The sequence below is a fragment of the Staurois parvus genome, unplaced genomic scaffold, assembly GCF_062004578.1.
Source record: "Staurois parvus isolate SC_StPar_1 unplaced genomic scaffold, SC_StPar_1.0 ptg000252l, whole genome shotgun sequence".
NCBI classification, from domain to species: domain Eukaryota; kingdom Metazoa; phylum Chordata; class Amphibia; order Anura; family Ranidae; genus Staurois; species Staurois parvus.
This window is the reverse complement of record NW_028318048.1, coordinates 17,591-42,315: the sequence shown is the minus strand read 5'-3', so window position 1 is coordinate 42,315 and position 24,725 is coordinate 17,591. Positions and strand designations below refer to the sequence as shown.

At 42.7% G+C, this 24,725-nt stretch overlaps 2 protein-coding genes across 2 annotated transcripts in view; one reads left to right on the top strand and one right to left on the bottom strand.

The window, feature by feature from the left end:
• The window catches only part of CIAO3 (cytosolic iron-sulfur assembly component 3), a 186,365-nt gene extending 182,101 nt beyond the window's left edge, over nucleotides 1-4,264 (bottom strand). Inside the window, exon 1 of the mRNA XM_089680901.1 lies at nucleotides 3,890-4,264. Coding sequence (XP_089537027.1) covers nucleotides 3,890-3,955 — 66 coding nt within the window. The 5' untranslated portion in view covers nucleotides 3,956-4,264. The remainder of the gene's footprint in view (nucleotides 1-3,889) is intronic.
• LOC149459610 (serine--tRNA ligase, cytoplasmic-like) overlaps nucleotides 4,012-24,725 on the top strand; it is a gene marked incomplete at its 3' end in the record, with an annotated part of 34,876 nt that continues 14,162 nt past the window's right edge. The window contains exons 1-4 of the mRNA XM_089680903.1: nucleotides 4,012-4,261; nucleotides 5,116-5,186; nucleotides 7,857-7,937; nucleotides 23,981-24,139. Coding sequence (XP_089537029.1) covers nucleotides 4,126-4,261; nucleotides 5,116-5,186; nucleotides 7,857-7,937; nucleotides 23,981-24,139 — 447 coding nt within the window. The remainder of the gene's footprint in view (nucleotides 4,262-5,115; nucleotides 5,187-7,856; nucleotides 7,938-23,980; nucleotides 24,140-24,725) is intronic.

Here is a 24,725-nt window from a genome sequence, read left to right as displayed (position 1 = left end):
ACCAGCCAGGTGACAGAAGTTAAATGAACATTCCTCAGGTTAGCTGTCACCTATGTTTCATATCATGGATTATGAAGCTGTCAGTTTTAATGCAGAGTCCATCTGATGATCCCACCCAAAACAGGGTATTGGCCAGTACTCAGAGCCACCCCCCCTGCAGGGGGACTTTAAAAGACAGGCTGGCAAGCCTAAAAGGTTAAGCTAAACACATCTCCCAATTTTAACATCGTAACAGCAGGAGATCAAAGACCCTTCGCTCTGCAACTTGGATCTGCTTACCTTAAGGCTGAACATGGCAAGTAACTTAACCTTTTAACTTCTCCCTGTTATCTCTTTGCTGTGCTGTTTTCTATGTATATATAAATATATATCTTACTTACATCTTCTTTGTAAATATTTTATTGCACCTGTTTGACTCTTTTAGTAATAAATCTTTCTTTCTGAAAGTGTTAAACTGTTTCTAAAGCGCTTAATTGCAATTTACGATTTCCTGCCTTTTGAAGAGACGCTACTGTGTTTATTTAATCCTCTGCCCAATCGGCCTGCGGTGACCGTATTGGACAGGCGACTTTTCAACCATTACAATGTATATTTGATAAAGAGAGTTTCCCCTTTCTCTGTACAAAAAAGGGGTGGTGGCAGTAGAGGGTTAGTTGCATAATTAACCCGACCCAGTAAAAAGCGCATTCAGGCTGCAGGCACCGATTGTAGTCCATTAGCTGGAAAATCTGGTCTGGGGTCTGACACCGCGGTCGTGACGTATTGCTGGTCACAGTCATGCGATTGTCGCATGTTGAGGGTGGCGATCGTGCGATCCGTGACATGGGTCACCCCCCCCTACAATCCATACCAAGACCTTGAGGTCTGGTAGGAAGATTAGGAGAGACCCCAAAGTAAGAATCAAAAAACCAAAAAAAACCAAAGCCATACCTCCTTGCGGCTTACCACGCCATGCGAGTAGGAGGATACATTAGCATCAGGGTACCCCTTTAAATAAGGGGTAACCCTGATGCTGGCCCCCCTTGCAAATGAGTACCTACCCATTTACTAAATGGTAACATTTAGAAAAAATAAAGAAATAAAGATGCCAGACTCATGAAAAATTCCTTTAACCACTTGCCCTCTTTACTTTACTCCCCTGAATGACCAGGCCATTTTTTATTTGGCACTGCACTATTTCAACTGGTAATTGTGCGGTCATGCAATGCTGTACCCAAACAAAATTTATGTCCTTTTTTCACACAAAGAGCTATCTTTTGGTGGTATTTGATCACCAATGGGTTTTTTATTGTTTGTGATATAAACCAAAAAAAGACCAAAAATTGTGAAACCCCCCCCAATAATATTTACTTTCAGTTATAAAAATTATATAGTAAACTCAAAGCTAGTCATAAGTTTAGGCAAAAATGTATTCTGCTCTATGTCCAGTGGACACAGTGCGGATGTGGGGGGGGAGGGTTGCGACCCTCTGTGCTGGGGCAAAAGAACAATGTTCCACTGACGTAACCCATCATCAATCACGGCGTCCAGCGTTGTTCCAATGATACCGACTTGCCAAAAAAATAATATACCTGACGCCTGCTGACTCGTCCGCACAGTAGAGCTAGTGGTGACTTTGGCTGTGACGTCATCGCTAACCACGCCTATTTGTTTACATCTGACTGGCAAATTTCAGACCTGTCATAATGCATGCAAATGTCAGACATACCAAATGCTTGGTGGGTGCGGATGGGTCGGAGTTTTTTTTTTTTTTTGTAATTAATGTCGGCAAGTTGGCGCCATCATCAATCAACACTTGACACCGTGATTGACGATGGATTCCAACGATGGAACCATTTTTTTTTTTTTTTTTTTTAAAAGGACTTGTCAAAAACGGTTTTGTTTTTTGTTCAATTAAAGAAATTTTTCAAAAGACTGATCTCTACTTTTTTGCTGAAGTGAATGGGTAGAGATATGCGTTTATGGATTGGGGGGGCTATTATACGCTGTGGGCATTCCCTTCTGTCATTCACCTTTCATTCCATAGAAAAACACTATAATGCAAGCGATTTTCATTCTTCCAATTTGCTACTCTGCTTGGGGAACACCATGTGGTAAAGGTTAACCTGCTACCTGACACAGATTTGTCTGCAAATTAATTCATATTTTGCTTCCCATTATAGTCTAACGGCATTATCTTTTCTAATTTTAAACATTGCCACTGAAGTTAGAGAGTATGTCAGCTAAAGTTTTTTTCTTATATTCCCAGTAGTTTTGACTCCAAGTCACATCTTGCTTCCCATTTTAAAAATTTCCTTCCTTTGCGTTATTCATCCGTCATTCCATTAAAAACAGCTATAATTCCAAACGATTTTAGTCTTTGGCTATGTTCACACTAGCTTTGGTTAGCAGGCATTAGACAGGCGTTTGGGAAGCATTTTTAACGCTCCTCAAATGCCTTTGAAAATTCTACAGGACAGCACACAGTTGTTCACACTGATGTGTTAGCATCGCATCGTGACAAAATTGACGCCTCGTGTCCAGTCAGGAGTTGAAGCCTTCCATTCAGGTCTATGGTGAAGCTCCTCAAACGTCTGGCAGGTGTTTGTGGAACGTTAATACCATTAAACACCTCAAAAACGCACATAGGGCATTTGAGGAGCATTAAAAAAGCTTTCCAAACACCTAACACCTGTCAAACCCTATAGGGGCGTTTGGCATGCGTTAGAAATTAGTCAAGTGTGAAAAATCCCTTACAGTCTGTTCTACTTAAGGAACACCTGTGGGAAAGGTTAACTTGTTATGTTTCTCAGGATTTGCTTGCAAGGGTTCCATCTCCTAAAGTAATGATGCTGGGGTTGATTTACTAAAACTGATACAGCTCAGCATAGAAACCAATCAGCTTCAATTTTTTTTTTTTTTGTTAAAGCGGAGCTCCACCCAAAAGGGGAAGTTTTGCTTTAAGTCTTTGTTGCCTGCTCATCATTAAGGATTGGCACCTTTGGCAGGTACCTGTCAAATTCGAGTACCTGCTCCCACTGTGATTGCCTAAGGCAATCGGAAGCGGAGGTTGTCCTCCCCGTAGTCTTCTGGGACACGACAGGTCCCAGAAGACTACGGGGCCATTCACAAAGCGCAGTACTTCATATGCAGTGGGCACCTGGCTGAGAAGCTGCAAGCTGTCACAGCCGGGTGTCCACACTGAATTTGTCAGCCCCAAGGAGAGAAGACAGCCGGGGAAACCAGCCGTGGTGAGGACACCACTAAATTGAGGTGACTGTATTTTAAAAGTCAGCAGCTACGGTTTTCATAGCTGCTGACTTACTTTTTTTCAGCTGAAACTCAGCTTTAAGTGAATAGGCTGAAGTTAGAAGCTCTACTATTAACTATCAAGCACAGCTGCACAAGATTTTGCACTTGTCAGTTTTATGCAGGCCATAGACGGTTCATTTATCAGCCGAATTTTAATCCGAAAGAATAAATCAGCCGATATTCGCACCGTTAGTGGGGCAATGTCATCGTCCGATTTTCGTGGTTCCTCATTTCTTTTATCAGTCATGCAGGAAAATTTACAAAAAACGGCAGATTTTCATAATCATTGGTAGCAACAGAATTACCAATTTTTAATTTTTCAGCCAAAAATTCAGCCAATAAACGAACCGTCTATGGCCTGCATTAGTAAATCAACCACAGTGTGAGCACAGCATGAATATGCTAAGCTGTAGAAGCGAAGACGATTCAGTCCAGGAACTACACATTGCAGCCCACACTTCCTGGCAGGTCTCCCACCCCTGCACACAGCCAAACCTGCTACGTCATGTGACATACGCGTGTCCTTCACCTCTATGGCACTCTGTAGAAAACAACTGAATGAACCATGATACTGTTATCACTACACACACGGACACACCTGGGATGGCCCGATATAATCGTCCAAGTCGGTCAGCTGAAGAACGCCACTGAAATTAGACGCCATCTCGTTAGCGAAGCTAAGGGCTGACTACTGGTCCTTGTTAGAGCCCTCCTCTTCCTACACACCCGGCGGTCACATGATCGCGTGACGCCACCCCGCTCTCCCTCCTGAGTTGGCTGCTGTTCTTTCATTGGGTTCGGTAGTGTTGGAGTGCCGTGTTGTCTGCTGTCACTATGGTGCTTGACCTAGACTTGTTCCGTGAAGACAAAGGAGGGAACCCGGAGCTCGTACGGGAGACACAGAGGAAGAGGTTCAAGGACCCGGGCTTAGTAGACTCTCTGCTCCAGTCAGACGCTGCATGGAGGAAATGTGAGTCCTTGAGCGAGCAATATCTAATGTGATATGTGGAGTGAGAGCCTCACCCAGGCCCGAGTGTAGACCTTATATATGTGTGTAGATAGAGATCGCACCAGCTGAGCCGGCACTCTTCCCATGTGCTGGCTCACATCTGATGCAATCCTACTGTAAGCAAGCTACAGAGGAGGCGTGGTGATATCTAGGCCCTTCCCTCCCTATATACTATAGTGTAGGCATCGTTATCTGTCACTCAATGCTGGCTGCACACTGATCCAGAGCTGACACTTTATTAAGTCTTCTGGATGTGGGGGTATTGCAGGGGATATGCGTCACTCAATACACGTGTTTTATTATTATTTTTAAGGACATTTGTACACCGTACTGGTTTATGAACGTCGCATTCCTAGCTGAACAGTCCTGCATAAAAACCCAAGGATGTATGCTGCACATATTTGCATGTACATTTTTTTTTTTTTTTTTAATCTATATGCAAATTTACAGAATTTGCCTATGACCCCCAGAACACCATCCTAACTGTCAAACGTGGTGGAAACATTCTGCTTTGGGGGTGTTTTTCTGCTAAGGGGACAGGACAATTGCACCGCATCAAAGGGACGATGGACTGGGCAATGTACAGCTAAAGCACAGGCTGTAATAACAAGCACTCCTCTCCTATATCCTAATCTGGTATCAGCTTACACATTATGAGACAAAAGCTTGAATTCAAGATGCTGAAATACTAGATCTGTAGCTATAAACCTTATCTATAGTCAACTTGCTCATGTTTCAGAATTATTACCTTGATAGTATTATGTGCCATGTACTCCTTTAAAAAGACTTGTATCCCTGTTCTTTGTGTTTTACAGGCAGGTTCCAAACAGACAACCTGAACAAACAGAAAAACCTTTGCAGCAAGACTATTGGGGAAAAAATGAAGGTAAAACAAATGCAATTCCTTATCACTAGCATGTTTTTGTCCTTTTCTAGGTGTAGGTGCTAAGAAAAAAAATGGTTTAAATTTTTGAGACCAGAAATCAAGGTTGCAACCGCATGAGGTCATATTTGCAAGATTTTCATCGTGTGTGTCCTTTTTTTTTTTTTTTTTTTTTTTTTTTTTAATTGTGGGTGGAGTCCAAACCTACATTTTGTCGTTTTTGTAAGGCAGCTTTTTATTTGTTACAGATTACATATATGACAATCAGGACAGTGAATGGCCATCATCTTCATAAATCCTATATTTCTGGCTGCAGCGCATCTTTGAAGTGCAGTACAGAGTAAGGTTCAAGGACTTAACATGATATGATAGTCAATAAGTTGGGAGCATAAGGCTGTAGCCATTATCTCACAGTGTTTAGAAATGAGTTAAACACAACCCATGGATCCCGAATTTTGGAAAATGTTTGTGGGCAAACCATGGTTTCTGTCAGTTCTGAATACTTGGGGTACTTGAGGGATTAAAGTGGAATAAAGTCCACTTTGTAAGCTGTACCTACAGGTAAGCCTATAATCAGGCTTACCTGTAGTTACAGTGAATCTCCTTAACCTGCACCGTTTTGGAGATATTCACACAGCATTCAGCCAGTGATGTCACCAGCGCATGTTCTCTGAAGGGATGAGACAGCGTTTCGGACCTTCAGAGTTCCATTCCGCAGCAGAGGGCTGCCACACGTGACGTAATTGCGGCTCCAACCATTCAACTGCCAGAGCCCATGAACCAGGAAGGAAGACCGGGTGAAGATGGCATGCTGGGGAGTCCTGACAGCACAACACTGGAGGGCTCAGTGTACAGGTAAGTCTGTCATATTGTACTAGTATGCGGTGCATACTAGTACATTACCTACACCTGCAGGAGGACTTTTTTTTTTTTTTATTCCAGGTGGTTTACTATCCTGTGCTGAGAAAAATACTGAATGTTGGCTGTAAGTGCAGACCTCTTCTTTCTCAAACGTTATCTGGCTTCAGGCATTTTTGCGCTCTCACCTGAATCAATTGTTCAGCAAGTGAAATCAGAACTTGATTTGTGTTCCAGGTTTCCTTGGGAGCATATGGATGTTAATGCTGTTGATTTTTGGATATCTTCTCGGTCCCATTTCTACATTTTCCTATGACACTTTTCACATAAACATATAAAATATCTATCTGTTTTATAGTGCAAAATGAAGTATTGTGCCCTGCAGTTACATAGTGGTTGGGGAAAAGAATTGTAGCACCACACTGATGATAGAAAGATTCTCCTGGAGGTCATATCTCTTCGAGATGGGGAAGATCTAAAGAACGATGGCAGGACAGGAGGATTTTCATGCTCTTCTTTTGCCAGACTATTTTATCCATTTTTAAATTGGTCAGGGTTGCTTGAAATGGTTCCATTCATTGCTGGATGTAGGAATGGTATTGAAAATGGAATGTGATCTGAAAAGGACAGTGGCAAGACAGGCCAGTGTTGTTGTTTTTCTTTCCTAGGCTGCTCTTTAAACACTTTATTTTTGTAGTCGCTTAAATCCTTATTCTGACACACAGTGCATAATGATATGAAACCATAAGAGAAATATTTCCCCAAATAGTCCCACATTTTATAACCTATAATAGTGAAAACACTCAAAATGTACCAAACAAATCCAAGCCAGTGGATTAGGCTCCTGGTCTTAATAGTTAACTGCATTTTACAAGGGTTTTGTCACATTAATTGGACATTGTTTTTATTTGCACGTATTAATGGGTGTTTTAAGGGGTTTCCATCATCATTCACGAATGATATATTGATTATAATAGGGTAGTGCTGCACTTTTTTTGCATCTTATTTATAGTTGGTGTGGGAACACATGTGTCCAGCAGCAAGCCCGTCACATAAATCGCACCAAATCATTCAATCGCATTCTAGAGAGTAGTGTGGCGGTATTTAAAAAAAAAAAAAAAAAAATACACATTTACACAATTTTTCTTTTTTATTCTGACGCACATAAAGGATTTGGGCTTTAGTTATGGTTTTGTTTTAAATGTAAGTAAATTGGACCTTTTGGTGGTAATTTCAGGCAAAAAAAAGTAATAGCACATAACCTGACAATGTGTATGTTTACTGGTGGCTCAATGTCCAGCAAACTTTTTTGATGTTTGTAGCATAATAAGAAACCAAATCTAATCAATCAATATGCAGAGGGCACTATGCCGTTGCAATTATTTAGTAATCTTTTGATGTGGTACATTATGCGTGGATGCTCGGACCTCCGTGCTTTATCTTGTGCAAGGCTGTCCATGCAGGTGGTACAAAGAAAGATCCTTTACTCCAACGCTGACATGGATTACATTCAGTCCCACCTCCTATGCTGGGATCCTCTGCTGCTAAAATGCCACAAAACAGTGCTAAAAGGATACACTGCCCAGATCCTATTCAAAAGACAACTATCAAGTTTGAAGCATTATTTTGTTGTACACTGCTTCCTTGTATAGACAGAAATTGTGTGCTCAAGGACATCATTGTTTAATCCCAGGAAATGGCAAGAGAGACTTGTAATCAAATGATAAAGGAAGCCAGCTTAAAATATCCCTTCTTTATTAATTGGGGAGCTGTGCACGTACTGAAGAAAACATTTTTTTATTTTTGCTATTGCAGAAGAAAGAGCCTGTTGGTAACAGCGATGAACTTCCAGAAAATGCCCAGGATGTAGACCAGTTAACTGCAGAAATTTTGAGTGTGAGTATGTTTCTCCAGCTCTCCTGTAATAACAATGTGTAGTGGATTAGTAGGGACATAAGGCGTTGCCCATACTATAGTACAATTGTAAAACCGCTCATTCATGTTACATCATGATACTTATACAGCCTCCTCAGTGAAATTACTAATTCATTTTTCAAATTGAATGAGCTGCCCTTGCTGCTACTTAGCAGAATTTAACATGGCCAAATGGTTTTTGGGATACAGGCAATCTGAGAAAATATCTGTATGGTGATGGTGGTATGACAATCTAGGCTGCATTTCTGCAACAAGAATTTATTTTATTTTACTGAAGTACATATTTTGTATTGCAGTAGTTATTTTAGCTCCTTTTTGGTTTAATCTGAGAAACAGTAAATAGTTTCCTTCATAGCAGAGTAACACTTGCAAGCATTTTGTTGATTCATTTTGCTTTGGTTTTTTCCAGAAGTTTACTTCCTGAAATGACCAGCTTTCTAGTTTTTGTTTACTTACGCAGGTAATCTTTAATCAAGTCCAAACTGGTAAACATATAATTTGGAAAGGGAAACCTATCCAATTTATAGGAAGTGCACCAATTTTATTTCAAACACTTGCCCTCTGGAAGATTTGCTTGACCAGGCCTTTTTTTGCTATTTGGCGCTGTGCTATTTAAACTGGTAAATACATAGTCATGCAACGCTGTACCCAAACTAAAGTTGTCCTTTTTTCACACAAATAGAGCTTTCTTTTGATGGTATTTGATCACCTCCTGGGTTTTATATTTTTTGCGCTAGTAACAACAAATAGAAAATTTTGGAAAAAAACCCCAATATTTTCTCATTTCTGTTATAAAAAAAATCCAATAAACTGAAATGTTGTCATAAATTTAGGCCAAAATGTATTTTGCTACATGTCTTTGGTAAAAATCCCAATAAGTGTACGATAATTGGGTTTTTGTGTGGCAGTTATAGTGTCTACAAACTATAGTATAGATACTGCAATTTACGCAGCTTTTACTTTCTGACTGCCTATCTCAGTTCTTCAGGTGCCAAAATGCCAGGGCAGTATGAACATCCCCAAATGACCCCTTTTTTTGGAAAGTAGACACCCTAAGCATTTTGCTTGAGTCCATGGAAGATTACCCCCCCAAACTTTTGAAAATTGACAAAGAAAAAAATTTTGTGTCATTTAATTGTATGATGCTCACACATGCCATGGGTATATTTTGAATTACACCCCAAAATATATTCTGCTACATATCCGAAGTATGGGGATACCACATGTGTGAGTGAGACCTTTTTGAGCCTAGCTGCATACCGAAGCCCGATATCCAATGACCCCTTTGAAATCCTGATGGTGCATAAATTCCTTATTTTACTTTCTTACTACCTGTCAGTTTCAGAGGCTCTGAAATTCCAGGATAGCACAATCCAACCCCCCCCCCTCAAATGTTTTGTTTTTTTTGTAATTTTTTATTTTAGACATTGTGCACAGAGGAGTACCATCACACAGTATGCAAAAGGAGTGAATGTAAACTCCACATGCAACATTTGGCATTGTGGCATAACATGTCAAAATGTTCCAGTAACCAGGACCGTTGGGCTAGATACAATTTGTCTGTTATAGAAACTATAATAATGCCGCTCATACTGGAAATGTAGGGTAATGAACCTGAAATACACAAAATCTGGCTCAAACTTTTTCATTCTAAAACACAAATTAGATCCCACACATCTTGGGGCCATAAAAATGAAGAAAAAAATTTACGTAACCTGACTCTCAAGGAATGGGGAAATAATGGGAGAGAGAGGGGAAAAAAAAAGAGGGGGAGGGGTTGAGAAGGAGGGAAGATGCCGAAGAGATCAGACAGTGAAGACAGAGTGGGAACACACTGTCTGTCCTGGAGGCAGAACTGGGGGGTGGAGGGGCACAGGGGCCCTCCACTCCTACTCTCCTCATAGAACCAGCCCAGTCAAAGGGTTCAAAGTTTAACCTCAAAGGTTATGCCGAGAAGGACTCAATCATGCTTTGAGGTGAATATTTTGGGTTGGGGTACCAGGAATGGCATCAGGAAAATTCCTCTCGCACAGCCGGCTCACTGCATCGGGGTTGGGGGTTTGGGCCACAGCACCTGCTGAATACAAAAGGACCATTCTGATCTTTCTGAAATTTTAGGAAGGATCCACTTTGTCCAGTTGCTTTGTAAAGCACAAAAGCATTGTACAGAGCCAATTGAAATAAATATACAGACAATTTTTGTGTACCAGCATCTGGCTTTACGGGGAATTAAGTACAGCTTTCTCATCTGGTCATTGAAGTCCACCCCTCCCATGTTAAGGTTATAGTCGTGGACACAGAGGGGCTTTCTCAACACCAGCTGCCGTGGTAATTTGGATGATCGTTACTGCGTGAATGGAAGACGGGACAAAAACATCCCGTTTGTCCTTCCACTTCACTGCAAGCAATTCATTTTTCAAGCAGGCTTTCTCCCACTTTCTAAGTTCGGTATTTATAGGCCATTGGGGGAAACCCTGCAGATTAGGTTGCACGGTGCCAAATGTGCCAATTCCAAGATTGTACAAATGTCTAAATAGTGGCAAGCTTGTATAAAAATTGTCTGCGTATAGTTGGTACCCCATATGGAAAAAGGATGACGCCAAGTCCCAAACTATCTTGTTACTGCTTCCCATGTGTGGGCATCCGGAGGGCTGCACATTATCTTTTCCCTCTCACATGTTTTGTACATTTTGATGTCATATCTGGCATGCTAGCTGGGGAAAAAATGTTTGAATGCAAGACGGCCAGAAAAATTAACGAGGGACTCATCAACGCAGATGTTTTGCGGGGAGTATACACATCTGCAAATTTCTGGTTAAAGTGATGTACATGGGGCCAAATTTTGTGGAGCCTGTCATATTCAGGGTCACCTCGAAGACAGAATGTATTGCCATTGAAATGCATAAACTGCATTGTGTTCTCATATCTATGCCTGGCCATGGCAGCAGAGAACATGGGCATATGATGAATCGGGTCTGTGGACCAATACAACTGCAGCTCATTCTTTTTAGTAATGCCCATGTTGAGGGTTAGGCCCAAAATAACTTTAAATTTGAAAACCGTAATAGGTTTCCAAGCAAATAGTCTGGCAAGGTTTGAATTTGGGTTGGCGGTGATAAATTGTGTGTATAAATTGCTTTAATCCACATTTCATGCATACACCTCTTCCATGAAAAACTGCTCCAAAAAATCAAGGGGAGTAGTTAAATGTGTTTCCACCTGAATTCTAGGCTGGGCAGTGAATGGAGCAGGCAAGTATGGGTGCTGCAGAATTTGTGGGCTGCCAAACAGGATGTGCAAGCACACCAGGAAGGACACTATGGGCTCTGCGGACCTGTGTTTGAATTCTTGGTGGCTGCGGGGCAATGCTTGTGCTAGCCACAGCACCAGCTTGTATTGCACTTATGGGATTTGCCACGTCACCAAGTGATACTGCAGTTCTGGTATGTAAAATACCAGGATGTACTAGGCTCCTGGTGCTCGCCAGTTCACCAAAAACTAGAGTGGTACTAGTACTGGCACTCTGCTGCACATGAGAATTATCATGCAATTGTAACACGTCAACAACCTGGGCATGGGGTCAGGTACGCCTGACCTTAGCGCAAACAATGGAGCAAAGGTCCCTGCTATCTGTCAGGGTGCTGCTGCTCTCTACAGGTTCTCCACAGGTATTCTGAGCCTGATTCTGTCAGTGAGACTTCCCCTTCGCTCTCATCTGACATACTCAGAATCCTGTAGGCCTTTTCACTAGTGTACCTTTTCTTTGGACATTTTGGCCTTTACGTTTATAGGTACCTAGTGCAACTCGCAGGAAAAAGAGTACTTGGCTGTCAGGAACTGCTTGAACCGCTACAAAAAAAAAATACCTGCTAGTGCTAGCAGAGATCAGGCCTGATCTTGCTAACCCTGCAGTGTTGTGTGCAATGTATCAAGTGATGGTGATCTACTGACACTACACTTGCTAGGGGGGAAGGGGGGTGGTTAAGCGTAGGGGCTAAATTTGCTGCTGACAGGTGTCGCAGCTGATCCTGCTAACGCTGTGTTTTTAGGTACACTATCTTATTGTGAACACTGGTATACTTTTAGTTCTGATCAAAGATATTGATCTGCTCAGAAACTATACTAGCAATGGAGGTTCATTGTGTATGTGAGTGTGTTCCTGGCAATCTAAGGGTTAAAAGTGATGACTGATGTAGTGGTGGGCAATCTGATGCTAACGCTACCTGAAGTCGCTTGTGACACTAATACAGCGACCGTTAAATAATAAAAAAAAAAATGTACGCTGTAATAATGACACTGGTGACAGGGCAGTGAAAGGGTTAATGGGGGGCGCATTAGGGGGTTAAATGTGACCTAACAGTGCTTTTGCTGTGTACTAGTTTGACTCATGTGCATCTGATTTCTTCTCTCTCTGGACCGGAATGTACTCCAGGGAGAGCAGATTGCATCTCTTTTTGTGCCTGTGTTATGTAAATGTAGGCACAGGCTGAGCTCTGATTCAGTATAGTCAATCAGCAGGTCCAGGCCAAATAACATCGTGCACGTGCCCTCTACCCGTGAACAGGCCGGGAGTGAGGATCACTTGTGTGTGTATTTACAGGTGAAACTCGAAAAATTAGAATATCGTGCAAAAGTTAATTTATTTCAGTAATGCAACTTAAAAGGTGAAACTGATATATGAGATAAACTAATGGCATGAAAAGCAAGATAGTTCAAGCCGTGATTTGTCATAATTGTGATGATTATGGCTTACAGCTCATGAAAACCCCAAATCCACAATCTCAGAAAATTTGAATATTACATGCAATCAATAAAACAAGGATTGTACATAGAACAATATCGGACCTCTGAAAAGTAGAAGCATGCATATGTACTCCGTACTTGGTTTGGGCCACTTTTGCAGCAATTACTGCCTCAGTGTGGCGTGGCATGGAAGCTATCAGCCTGTGGCACTGCTGAGGTGTTATAGAAGACCAGGATGCTTCAATAGCAGCCTTCAGCTCTTCTGCATTGTTCGGTCTCATGTCTCATCTTTCTCTTGGCAATGCCCCATAGATTCTCTATGGGGTTCAGGTCAGGCGAGTTAGCTGGCCAATCAAGCACAGTAATCCCACGGTCATTGAACCAGGTTTTGGTGCTTTTGGCAGTGTGGGCAGGTGCCAAGTCCTGCTGGAAAATGAAGTCAGCATCCCCATAAAGCTCGTCTGCGGAAGGAAGCATGAAGTGCTCCAAAATCTTCTGGTAGATGGCTATGTTGACCCTGGACTTAATGAAGCACAGTGGGACCAACACCAGCAGGCTCCCCAAATCAACACAGGCTGTGGTAACTTCACACTGGACTTCAAGCATCTTGCAGTGTGTGCCTCTCCATTCTTCCTCCATACTCTGGGTCCTTGGTTTCCAAAGAGATGCAAAAGTTGCTCTCATCAGAAAAGAGGACTTTGGACCACAGAGCAACAGACCAGGTCTGTTTTTCTTTAGCCCAGGTAAGACGCTTCTGACGTTGTTTGTTGTTCAGGAGCAGCTTGACAAGAGGAATATGACATTTGAAGCCCATTTCCAGGATCCGCCTGTGTGTGGTGGCTTTTGATGCACTGACTCCAGCCTCAGTCCACTCCTTGTGAAAGTTCCCAACACTTTTGAATGGCCTTTTTCCTGACAATCCTCTCCAGGCTGCTGTCATCCCTGCTGCTTGTGCACCTTTTTCTTCCACACTTTTCCCTTCCACATAACTTTCTCTTAACGTGCTTTGATACATCACTTTGGGAACATTCAACTTCTTTTACAATTACCTTTTGAGGCTTTCCCTCCTTATGGAGGGTGTCAATGATGGTTTTCTGCACAACTGTCAGGTCAGCAGTCTTTCCCATGATTGTGATTCCTACTGAACAAGACTGAGAGACCATTTAAATGCTCAGGAACCCTTTGCAGGTGTTATGGCTTAATTAGCTGATTAGAGTGGCACACTTTGAGCCTAGAGTATTGTACCTTTTCACAATATTCTATTTTTCTGAGATTGTGGATTTCATGAGCTGTAAGCCATTGTCATCACAATTATGACATCACGGCTTGAACTATCTTGCTTTGCATGTAATGAGTCTATCTCCTATCTCAATAACTAATATTAGTTTCACCTTTTTAATTGCATTACTGAAATAAATGAACTTGCACGATATTCAAATTTTTTGAGTTTCACCTGTATACATGATTTTGTGCAGGGAGTCTGTCCTGTAGCAGTAAAACTGCTGTAGGGTTAAGGGAAACTGGTTAATTTTATTTGATTGCAGCCATTTTGCTATAAGGTGTTTAAATAAGAGAGACTGCACAAGGTACAATATGTGGGCTGTTAGCACAGCAGCACTGTTTCTGGTACCTGTACATTATTTTACTAGGAGTTTTTGGCACAACTTTGGTGATGAGTAGGGACCAAAAGTAGTCCATTCATGATACTGTTGTAGTAAGAGCAATGTATTCACAGGACTATATCTTGCAAAGGGCACCAAGGAGAGAAGTGTTGTTAATAACATTACATTTGCCTTTTGCGAGCTATCTATTAAAACTTCCTTGTTAATATTGTACCCAGAAACTAACATTGATGTTACTAACTGTATGATATTCTGGGGTACATTTATTAAAACTGGACCACTAAGAATCTAAGAAATTGGCTTCTAAAGTCAGCCTGTTCAATTGAAGGATAGGTTCATCTTTGGACCATGTTACAAGTTCCACCCACTTTTACAGTGTAACATGTTTCAGCATTGGCAGCTTCTCCCCTGTGACAGTGGGCGGTGATCTTTTTCTTGCACCCACTGTCACAATTTGAAAATAACCTAACCATGCAGTGCTCCGCCCACACATGAATGAATGCCTGAAAGTTCTGTTGTTGTTGTTGTTGTTCTCAATGAACTATGAAGGTACTGGTGAGCGCTGTTGTAGCCCGCTGCTCTCAGTTAACTGCCTGCCAGTACAAGGTACAAGCAGATGGCTATCCTAAAACCGGCCATACACTGGTCAAATTCCGAAATAATTTTCTTTCAAAAATCTTTTCTAAGAAATTTTGTTCAAATTTCGTCCAATTTTCGTGTGGCCATGGAATTTGAGTGATCGGGCTTGTTGGAATTTTTTTTTGCAAAATTTCTTTTTATTGAATTTAACAGAAGGTACAAGCAACAGTACAAAGTACCACAATCAGCAGTATAAACAAACACAAAGTACAGAAAAAAGTATAACATTTGCCTCACCAACTATGCACCATATAAGGGTCTCCACTAAGAGGGAGGTAGAGATCCAAGACCAGTGAGGTGCCGCCCTCCACTACACCATAGTATACAGATACAAAATATGTGCTCCCCCCACCAAACCTCATCACCAATAGGAAAAGTACTCAAAGGAAACATCCAGTAGAACACATCCACATGAACAACATAATTTTGTATTGCACTTGCAGTAAACTACAGCTAACCCCTAACTCATCCCCTAACAGCTGAGTCAGAGCATATTCTGGTAAAACAAACATACACAGATACATCAAGCATGCTGAAATGAGCAATTCTTTCTGAGATTTTTAACCAGTGTTGATAGTCATTTTGTTATTAACAATTTTTATTGGTTTTCTTGTAAGTATACAAAGAGCATGTTTGAAAAAAGAAAACATATCAAGAAGGTACATCGATGGTAAAGAACTGCATAGGTACAGGACAAATAATGTCATAAAATAACAGTGTAGAGATTATTAGGACCGTACATTTTGCGCTGGTAAAGAAGAAATGAAGGTATCCCATGGGTTCCATACTGCCTCAAACACCGCAATCGAACAAGTATGTAGGGTGGTCAAATACTCCATCTGTCTTACATCAGCAATAATTTTGTACAAGATCTGCATTGAAGGGGGAGTAGAGGATAGCCAACACATAGGAATGCTTCTCCTAGCCGCGGTCAAAACATGCACAGAAAGTTTCCTGGACGTTTTAGATAGGCCTGGGAATGATAGGCTTAGTAAAAAATATAATGGTTCAAATGGGAGAGAGGTATGCAATAGCGATTGTAACGAGGACAAAACCTCTTCCCAAAAGGGAGTAATGGAACTGCATGTCCAAAAAATATGGTAGAGAGAACCAAGGTCTTTACCACAGTGCCAGCAGGCAGGAGAAGCATTTAGGTTATAAGCGTGGAGAACTTCAGGCGTTTTGTACCACAACATCATGAACTTGTATGTATTTTCAGACAGAAGATCTAGGTGCGTTTTCCCAAATTTTCTTCCACATTAACAAATCAATGTCACATTGTAAAAATTGAGACCACTTGTGCATGTAAAGATGAGTGTCATTAGATGAGGGGGCATCCATAAGGAGTCTATATGTGTTAGAAATAATACCCCTTTGGTGTGGACCCTGTATTCATAAACGTTCAAAGGGAATAGGCTTCCCCAGGATCAATGAGGGTTGACATGGTGGAAAAAAGTGGCGTAATTTGAAGGTAAATATATAAATGTTGGGATGGTAGAAGGGCTTTTTTCTGGAGATCCAAGAATGAATGTAGTTTCCGAGTCACTGGGTGTACCAAGTGACGCAATTGGAAAAGGTTGGCTGCAACCCAAGGGGACATCCGGGACATGGCCATATTGTCTGGGAGATTGGGGTTGTAGAGGATATTTGTCAGTGGGGAACAGTCAGAGACCAATGCAAATTTAGCCTTACATTTCTGCCAAACAGTCAGGGAAAAATGCATTCGACCAAGGAATAGGTGGAGAAAGGATGAGACATCCACTGCTGAGGTCGTCCAAAGGAGGGTGCAAGGATGGGATGGAGATAACTGCAAAGATTCAATCTCAGTCCATCTATTGGGAGGATAATGAGTGGACCATGACATGAGAAAATGAAGATGAGTAGCATAGTAGTAGGTTACTATATCTGGTGCCTCCAAGCCCCCTCTAGAACTCAGAGAGTAGAACAGAATGTGCGATTCTATGCCGTTTGTTGTGCCAAATAAAATGCAGAAGGGATTTCTGAAGGAAGTGAAGTTTGGACATGGGGACAGGGATGGGAAGGGTAGGGATAGGGAATCCCAGAGCGGGAAATAGCTATAAATGGGGGGGGGGGGGGGGGAGATTAGCCTCATACAGTCAGGTCCATAAATATTGGGACATCGACACAACTTTTGGCTCTATACACCACCACAATGGATTTGCAATGAACCAAACAAGATGTGCTTTAACTGCAGACTTTCAGCTTTAATTTGAGGGTATTTACATCCAAATCAGGTGAACGGTGTAGGAATTACAACAGTTTGCATATGTGCCTCCCACTTGTTAAGGGACCAAAAGTAATGGGACAGAATAATAATCATAAATCAAACTTTCACTTTTTGATACTTGGTTGCAAATCCTTTGCAGTCAATTACAGCCTGAAGTCTGGAATGCATAGACATCAGACGCTGGGTTTCATCCCTGGTGATGCTCTGCCAGGCCTGTACTGCAACTGTCTTCAGTTCCTGCTTGTTCCTGGGGCATTTTCCCTTCAGTTTTGTCTTCAAGTGAAATGCATGCTCAATCGGATTCAGGTCAGGTGATTGACTTGGCCATTGCATAACATTCCACTTCTTTCCCTTAAACTCTTTGGTTGCTTTTGCAGTCTGCTTTGGGTCATTGTCCATCTGCACTGTGAAGTGGCGTCCAATGAGTTCTGAAGCATTTGGCTGAATATGAGCAGATAATATTGCCCGAAACACTTCAGAATTCATCCTGCTGCTTTTGTCAGTAGTCACATCATCAATAAATACAAGAGAACCAGTTCCATTGGCAGCCATACGTGCCCACGCCATGACACTACCACCACCATGCTTCACTGATGAGGTGGTATGCTTAGGATCATGAGGAGTTCCTTTCCTTCTCCATACTCTTCTCTTCCCATCACTCTGGTACAAGTTGATCTTGGTCTCATCTGTCCATAGGATGTTGTTCCAGAACTGTGAAGGCTTTTTTAGATGTCGTTTGGCAAACTCTAATCTGGCATTCCTGTTTTTAGGCTCACCAGTGGTTTCCATCTTGTGGTGAACCCTCTGTATTCACTCTGAAGTCTTCTCTTGATTGTTGACTTTGACACACATACACCTACCTGCTGGAGAGTGTTCTTGATCTGGCCAACTGTTGTGAATGGTGTTTTCTTCACCAGGGAAAGAATTCTTCGGTCATCCACCACAGTTGTTTTCCGTGGTCTTCCGGGTCTTTTGGTGTTGCTGAGCTTACCGGTGCGTTCCTTCTTTTTAAGAATGTTCCAAACAGTTGTTTTGGCCATGCCTAATGTTTTTGCTATCTATCTGATGGGTTTGTTTTGTTTTTTCAGCCTAATGATGGCTTGCTTCACTGATAGTGACAGCTCTTTGGATCTCATCTTGAGAGTTGACAGCAACAGATTCCAAATGCAAATAGCACACTTGAAATGATCTCTGGACCTTTTATCTGCTCATTGTAATTGGGATAATGAGGGAATAACACACCCCTGGCCATGGAACAGCTGAGAAGCCAATCGTCCCATTACTTTTGGTCACTTAACAAGTGGGAGGCACATATGAAAACTGTTGTAATTCCTACACCGTTCACCTGATTTGGATGTAAATACCCCCAAATTAAAGCTGACAGTCTGCAGTTAAAGCACATCTTGTTTGGTTCATTTCAAATCCATTGTGGTGGTGTATAGAGCCAAAAATGTTAGAATTGTGTCGATGTCCCAATATTTATGGACCTGACTGTATGTGCAGGAGAACTCAGTCTGGGGTGTGACATGTTTTGAAAAGATCCCGATAAAGAGAGAGGAGATGGGGGGGGGGGGGGGGGGGAGGCAGGATACCAATGAAGGATTTATAATAGGAATAGGGCAATCCGTCTGGTCCTGGAGCTTTACGAGAAGGGAGATTGTTTAATTGTGTCAAATAATTCCTCAGATGTGCTGTCGGCATTAAGGACCACAGTGTCTGAGGGTGATTAGTCTCGGCAGCAATAGGGGATCAAAAAAACTATCAAAAGATGATTGTGTGAGGGGTGGATGAAGGTCTGGGGTCAAACCGTTATAGAGATTCTCATAGTATGAGCCAAAAAGGAAGACCATGACATGGGGATCATAGGTAGGGCTTCCATTCAGTTGGATTAGATGATCCGGCATCGTTGAGGGAGATTGTGCTTTGAGTCGATTGACTAGCATATGATGAGGTTTATTAGAAGATTCGTAAAATTTCTGCTTGACCCAAAGGAGGGATTGAGATGTCACCTTATGGAGCTCCAAAATGGACGGTTTAGCTAATAGATGTCGTTCAGCCAAAGACAGTTGGTGAATAAGACAAGCCTTGGCACTCACCGAGGACTTTTTGTAAACGGGAACCCTCGAAATACCACCTTATGGGCCTTCCACAGGGTCGAGGTAGAAGCTACAGACCCAACATTGTGACTAAAATACATCAAGTCCCTGAGAAAGTTCGTCCCGATGTTTCGTGGATAGAAAGGTCTCATTGAGGCACCAGTGACATGTTTTCGGCATAACAATAGGGAAGAAAAGGTTCAAAGTTAAAGAGGTGTGATCAGACCATGTTATTTCAGAGGCGACCAGGAGAGGAAGCAGTGGTGCGGAGATAAAGAAATGATCCAGGCGGGAGAAACTACGATGAGGGGTGGAGTACAAAGTAAATTGTTTATGGAGAGGGTGTCTAATCTGCCAAGCATCAAAGAGACGATGCTCCCTTATCAGTCTGCGAAAGGATTTTGAAGAGGAGCATTGCCACTTCGAGGGTGTGGACTCAAAAAGAACTTTCTTGTCTTTTGAGGGAAAAAAATTAAATTAAAATCGCCCCCAACAATCACATGTGGAGTGGAAATGGAGCCTAAGTTGGCAAGTGTTTGGGAAAGGAATTGCAATTGACCAGTATTCGGGGCATATAAATTCAACAAAACAAGGGGATCGTTACCATTTGGAATACATTCCAAAATAATGAAACAACCTCGTTGGTCGACTTTGGAGGAAACAACCCGAAGGGAGCAGTGTGTCCTAATCAAAATTGGCACCGCAGCCTTCCCAGAGGGATCAAAGGCCAAGTAAGCTTGGGAAAAAAATCTTGAGGCAAAACAAAAGGAGCCAGTTGATTTGAAATGGGTCTCCTGGACAAAGATGTCTGCTCCTGAGGATCCAAATTCATTTAAAGCCATCCACCCTTTTTGAACGGAGTTGAGGCCCTTGACATTATGACAAAAACCTCAAAGCCATCATAAAATAATAATGGATGAATCGTGTGCCAGCAGGAAAAATAAATGAAATACCATCGATGGAACAGAAAAGAAAACAGAACATTAAAATAACACAAAAAAGAGAAATTACAGTGGGAGACATACTGTATTTTTTTGCTCCATAAGACGCACCTAGGTTTTAGAGGCAAAAAACAAGAAAAAAAATATTCTGAACCAATGGACTGCGGACGCAGTACAGGGGATGATCAAGAGACTGCAGACGCAGTACAGGGGATGACCAAGAGACTGCGGTTGGTACAGAAGATGACCAGAGACTGCTGACCTTTTGGGGAGGGAGGGGGAGCGGGTACCTGAATTCGACAGGTACCTTCTTCCGTGGAGTTGTCCTCCCTTTAGTGTGGCACCCGGCTGACAGCCGGGTGCCCAGTGCGCGTGTGCGAGAAGCGCTGCGCTTTTGATTGGTCCAGTGTCTTCTGGGACCTGTCGTGTCCCAGAAGATGCTGTACCATTCACAAAGTGCAGCACTTCTCGCGCATGCGCACTGGGCACCCAGCTGTCACAGCCGAGAGCCCACACTAAAGAAGCCGGCGCGGGAAGACTGTGCAGCGCTGGACCGAGGAACAGGTAAGGTCCTGCTGCACAGAAGAGCTGAGCGGCCGGCCCGGTATTCTGACGCGGCGGTAGAAATACAGGACCGGCCGCTCCGTATTTGCTCCATAAGATGCACTGACTCACCCCCCCCCTTTTTTGGGTGGGAAAAAGTGCGTCTTATGGAGCGAAAAATACGGTAGATATCCGTAAGGATAAATACTTGGTAACAACAACTAGACCCAAGTCATCTAGGTCAATTGCCAGACGAAATTGGGGGCAACATGACATCCGAAACATCAGGAAGGTCGTCAAACCCGGCCAGAAAAAAAATGCACCCAACAAGGGCTCTGCCGGCCAAAAAAACCCGTGTAGAAACTTGTAAAGATCAGGGGGGAAGGATCATTGCTGGATTCACCACAGGTCACCCCAGAGAAACCTCAGGTAGCTGGATCGCTTGATCGAGGAGGACATGGACGTTCTGGGGTATGCGAGAGTCTCTTCCGACCCCCGCAAACTGGTGTCCAGATCTTGTTGGGGGTGGCGGAAAGGCGAGATGGGGTAGGCGGCAATGAGGGCACATCATCCGACAAAGGTGGAAGTCCCAGCTGCTTTAGGAAAGAGTCTGCCACATGAAGATCACAAAGAACTACTTGGGTGTTTGTCTTTAGAGACTACCAGCTTGAAGGGAAACCCCCAGCGAAAATGGACCCGGTGTTACTGAAGGTGTGTGGTGATCAGCTTCTGTGCTCGCCGTTTGACCAGGGTAATCGGGGAAAGATCGCAGAAGAGCTGGAGTCTGTCCCCTTTAAATTCCAAGGAAGATTTGTGGCGAACTGCAGATAATAAGGCTTCTTTGCTTTGAAAGAAATTGAAGCGGACTATGACGTTGCGTGGTCTGGTGCCTTCAGTAGGTTTCAGGCCCAGAGAGCGCTATCCATTCGCCACTCTGCTTCTGGAACCATGGGAGCTGTTGCGATGGACAGTAGGTGATGGTGTAATTGTGAGTCAGCAATAGATTCGGACATACCGCGAATACAGATATTTTGGCGCTGTTCCGTTTTCCAGGTCTTCTTGTTGGAGATGGAGTGCTTCAGATATGCGTTTTCTTCCTCCAAAACATGAACGTATTGCACCAATTCATCAAACTTATTTTCCAGTTGATCCTTGCGGTCTCCAATCTGGGATATTTCCCCTCTGAGATCCAAGGATGGAGGCGGTAGCATTGCGTAAAAATATTTGCGATTTATCGTCCAGCGCAGAAATTGTGAGAGAAGATGAAGCCTGCTGGGAAGTCTGGGTAAAAGATGAATGATTCCCAGGTAAAGGGTGGTCCATTGCAACTCCTGTCGTAGCCTAGGGGTCAGATTCCTCCATTTGGGAGTGAAGTAGGGCAGAGGTTGTCTGCTGTCCTGCAGTGAGGAAGGCTGCAGTACCCTCTGTGGCCGCTGGGGGTCCGGGATTGCTCCTCCAGACTTCTGGTGTTGCTAGAGGCTGGGGATTGCGGCCTAGAGAGAAACCGCCAGAGTAATGAGGGCCCTGGGTCTAGTGGCGGTGGGAAGGGGGGCTTCCAGCACCCTATCTTCCCCATGAAAGCTTCCTCCTGGTGCCGGGCCGGGTGCGGAGTTGATGTAACTTACCCGGAGCGAGGTATAGGCAGTGTGGCGGGTGGGTCAGTAATGGCCGGGGGTGAGCGGAGCTCGGTGACTGTCCGCCATCATCCCTGGTCATGCATGCGCCCCCTTGTTGGAAATTTTTTAAAAACTAATGAATTTCGAATCGATGGGAGAAGCGTGTGGGAAATATAAACTAAAAAGAAATGAGCTGACCTAGAAAGAAAAGAAAATTCTTAGCCACGAAAATTCTTTTCTGTAGCAAAAGAGGTGAAATTGAAGACTTGGTTGGTCGAATTTCGTAATCAATGGTGGCACCATCTGGTTACAAAACGCACAAAGTTTCCGATTTTCTAAAGAAAATTTGTTCGGAATTTGACCCGTGTATGGCCTGCATAAGAGTCTGCAGGAGCCTGACATTGCACACGCAATCCGCTGATAAAAAGAAAAAAGATAAATGCTCATTATTTTTTTTTTTTCAAAGGTGAACCTATCCTTTTAAAGCTTTGAAAATAAAGCCTTGAAGCTGATTGGTTTCTATGCAGAGCTGCACCAGAGTTTTCACGTTCCAGTTTTATTAAATCTCCTCCTCAGTACTTCTTATTTATTCACAAGAGAGAAACAAACACTGATTGCAATACTTCTGAAAGCTATCAAGAGCTTATCAACTTAACTTGCAGTAATGGGCTAGGGCTAAGTCTTGCAAGGGAGTGTTTATTACTTTTAAAATTTTTCTTTTTGGTTCTTTTGTTGCTAAGAAGTAAATTATTATAACTGTGTTGCAGTAATTGAATGGTTGACTTTTTGCAATGTCACAATGTCTGGCTTCAGTAGCTACAGATTGCAGTTGATTTACTAAAGGTAAATATATTGTGCACTTGAAGTGCAGTTGCTTTAGATCCGAGGGGAAGCTCTGAAATGAGGCGTAGCTCTGCTGATTTCTTTCATCCAATCATGTGCAAGCAAAAATTCTGTGTTTTTTTTTTGTTTTTGTTTTTGTTTTTGTTTTTGTTTTTGTTTTTGTTTTTTTTTTTTTTTGTTTTCCTTGCATGTTCCCCTCAGATCTAGAGCAACTGCACTTGGAGTGCACTTGCAGAGCACAGCCTATTTGCCTTTAAGTCAACCCAAATCTGTCCAATGCAGCTCCTGACAAATTTAGCACACCATTGATTGATTTGTAGCCAGCTATTCAAAAACAGAATTGACTTAAGCTTACTTTCAAAAATTACATACTGTATACCACAACAAGCTTTAGGATGAGAGTTTGTAGTAACATGCTCGCACAGCAGGAAATGAGTGAGGGTGTTGAAGTCCATGACTTTGCAGTGACCTTGCTGACCAGTTCTTAGCCTCATCTCTTCAAACACAAAAGCAGTGTTATAAGTGACCACTGGATATAACGTTTTGAAACCTGCACTGTACAGATAAGTTCTTCTTTGCCTGAAAACTAGTCATTTTAAAATGGTTAGCATCTATCTACATTAATGTGTTTTGGGGTCCAAGAAATGATTTTCACTTCTTACCTTTTTTATAACTATTTTTGTTTTTAATAATGTGAATCTTGTCCAATACAGACATTATCAGTAACCCAGATTAAGAAACTTCGAGTCATGATAGATGAGAAAATTGCAGAAACTGACGCAGAACGTTTGCGTTTAGAGACTGAGAGGTTTGAAAGTCTTCGAGAAATCGGAAACCTGCTGCACCCAACTGTACCAATCAGTAATGATGAGGTATACACTTTTTTTGTTTTCACTCTGTTTTCTGTTTTTAGTCATTTACCTACTTGCCGTCTGAAATAATTACCCCCCCCCCCTTCCTGACCAGGCCATTTTTTGCAATATGGCGCTGTTACTTTAACTGACAATTGTTTAGTTGTGCAATGCTGAACAGAAGTGAAATTTTGTGTTTTTATTTTGGTTTTTTTTTTTTTTTTCTCCCCGCACCTTTTAGAACAGCACCTGGAGAGCGCAGCTTCACCCATAGTCACAGGGAATGCTGCAATTAAAAGTCTGCCTCATCCACCATGCCCTCAGTTATGGTGTTTCCTCTGCCATGGTGGAAGCACTACAGAAACCTGGGTTATAGGGCGCTGCGCTCTCTCCGGTGGGGTGGGGTTAGGGAGGAGTGGCAGTCCTTACCTTGCAGGAGGTGTGTATAAGTACCAGCCCAGCTCCTTCTTCCGGTGGTTGAAGGGGGGGGTTACGGCGCCTTCTGTTCCCTTCCTGTTCGGTGGAGCGGTGGCCAGCCAGGGAGTTCCTGCTGTGTCCGTGGGCTTGGAAGGGAGCGGGTCTCCCGGAGTGCGGGCCATGGGAAGCC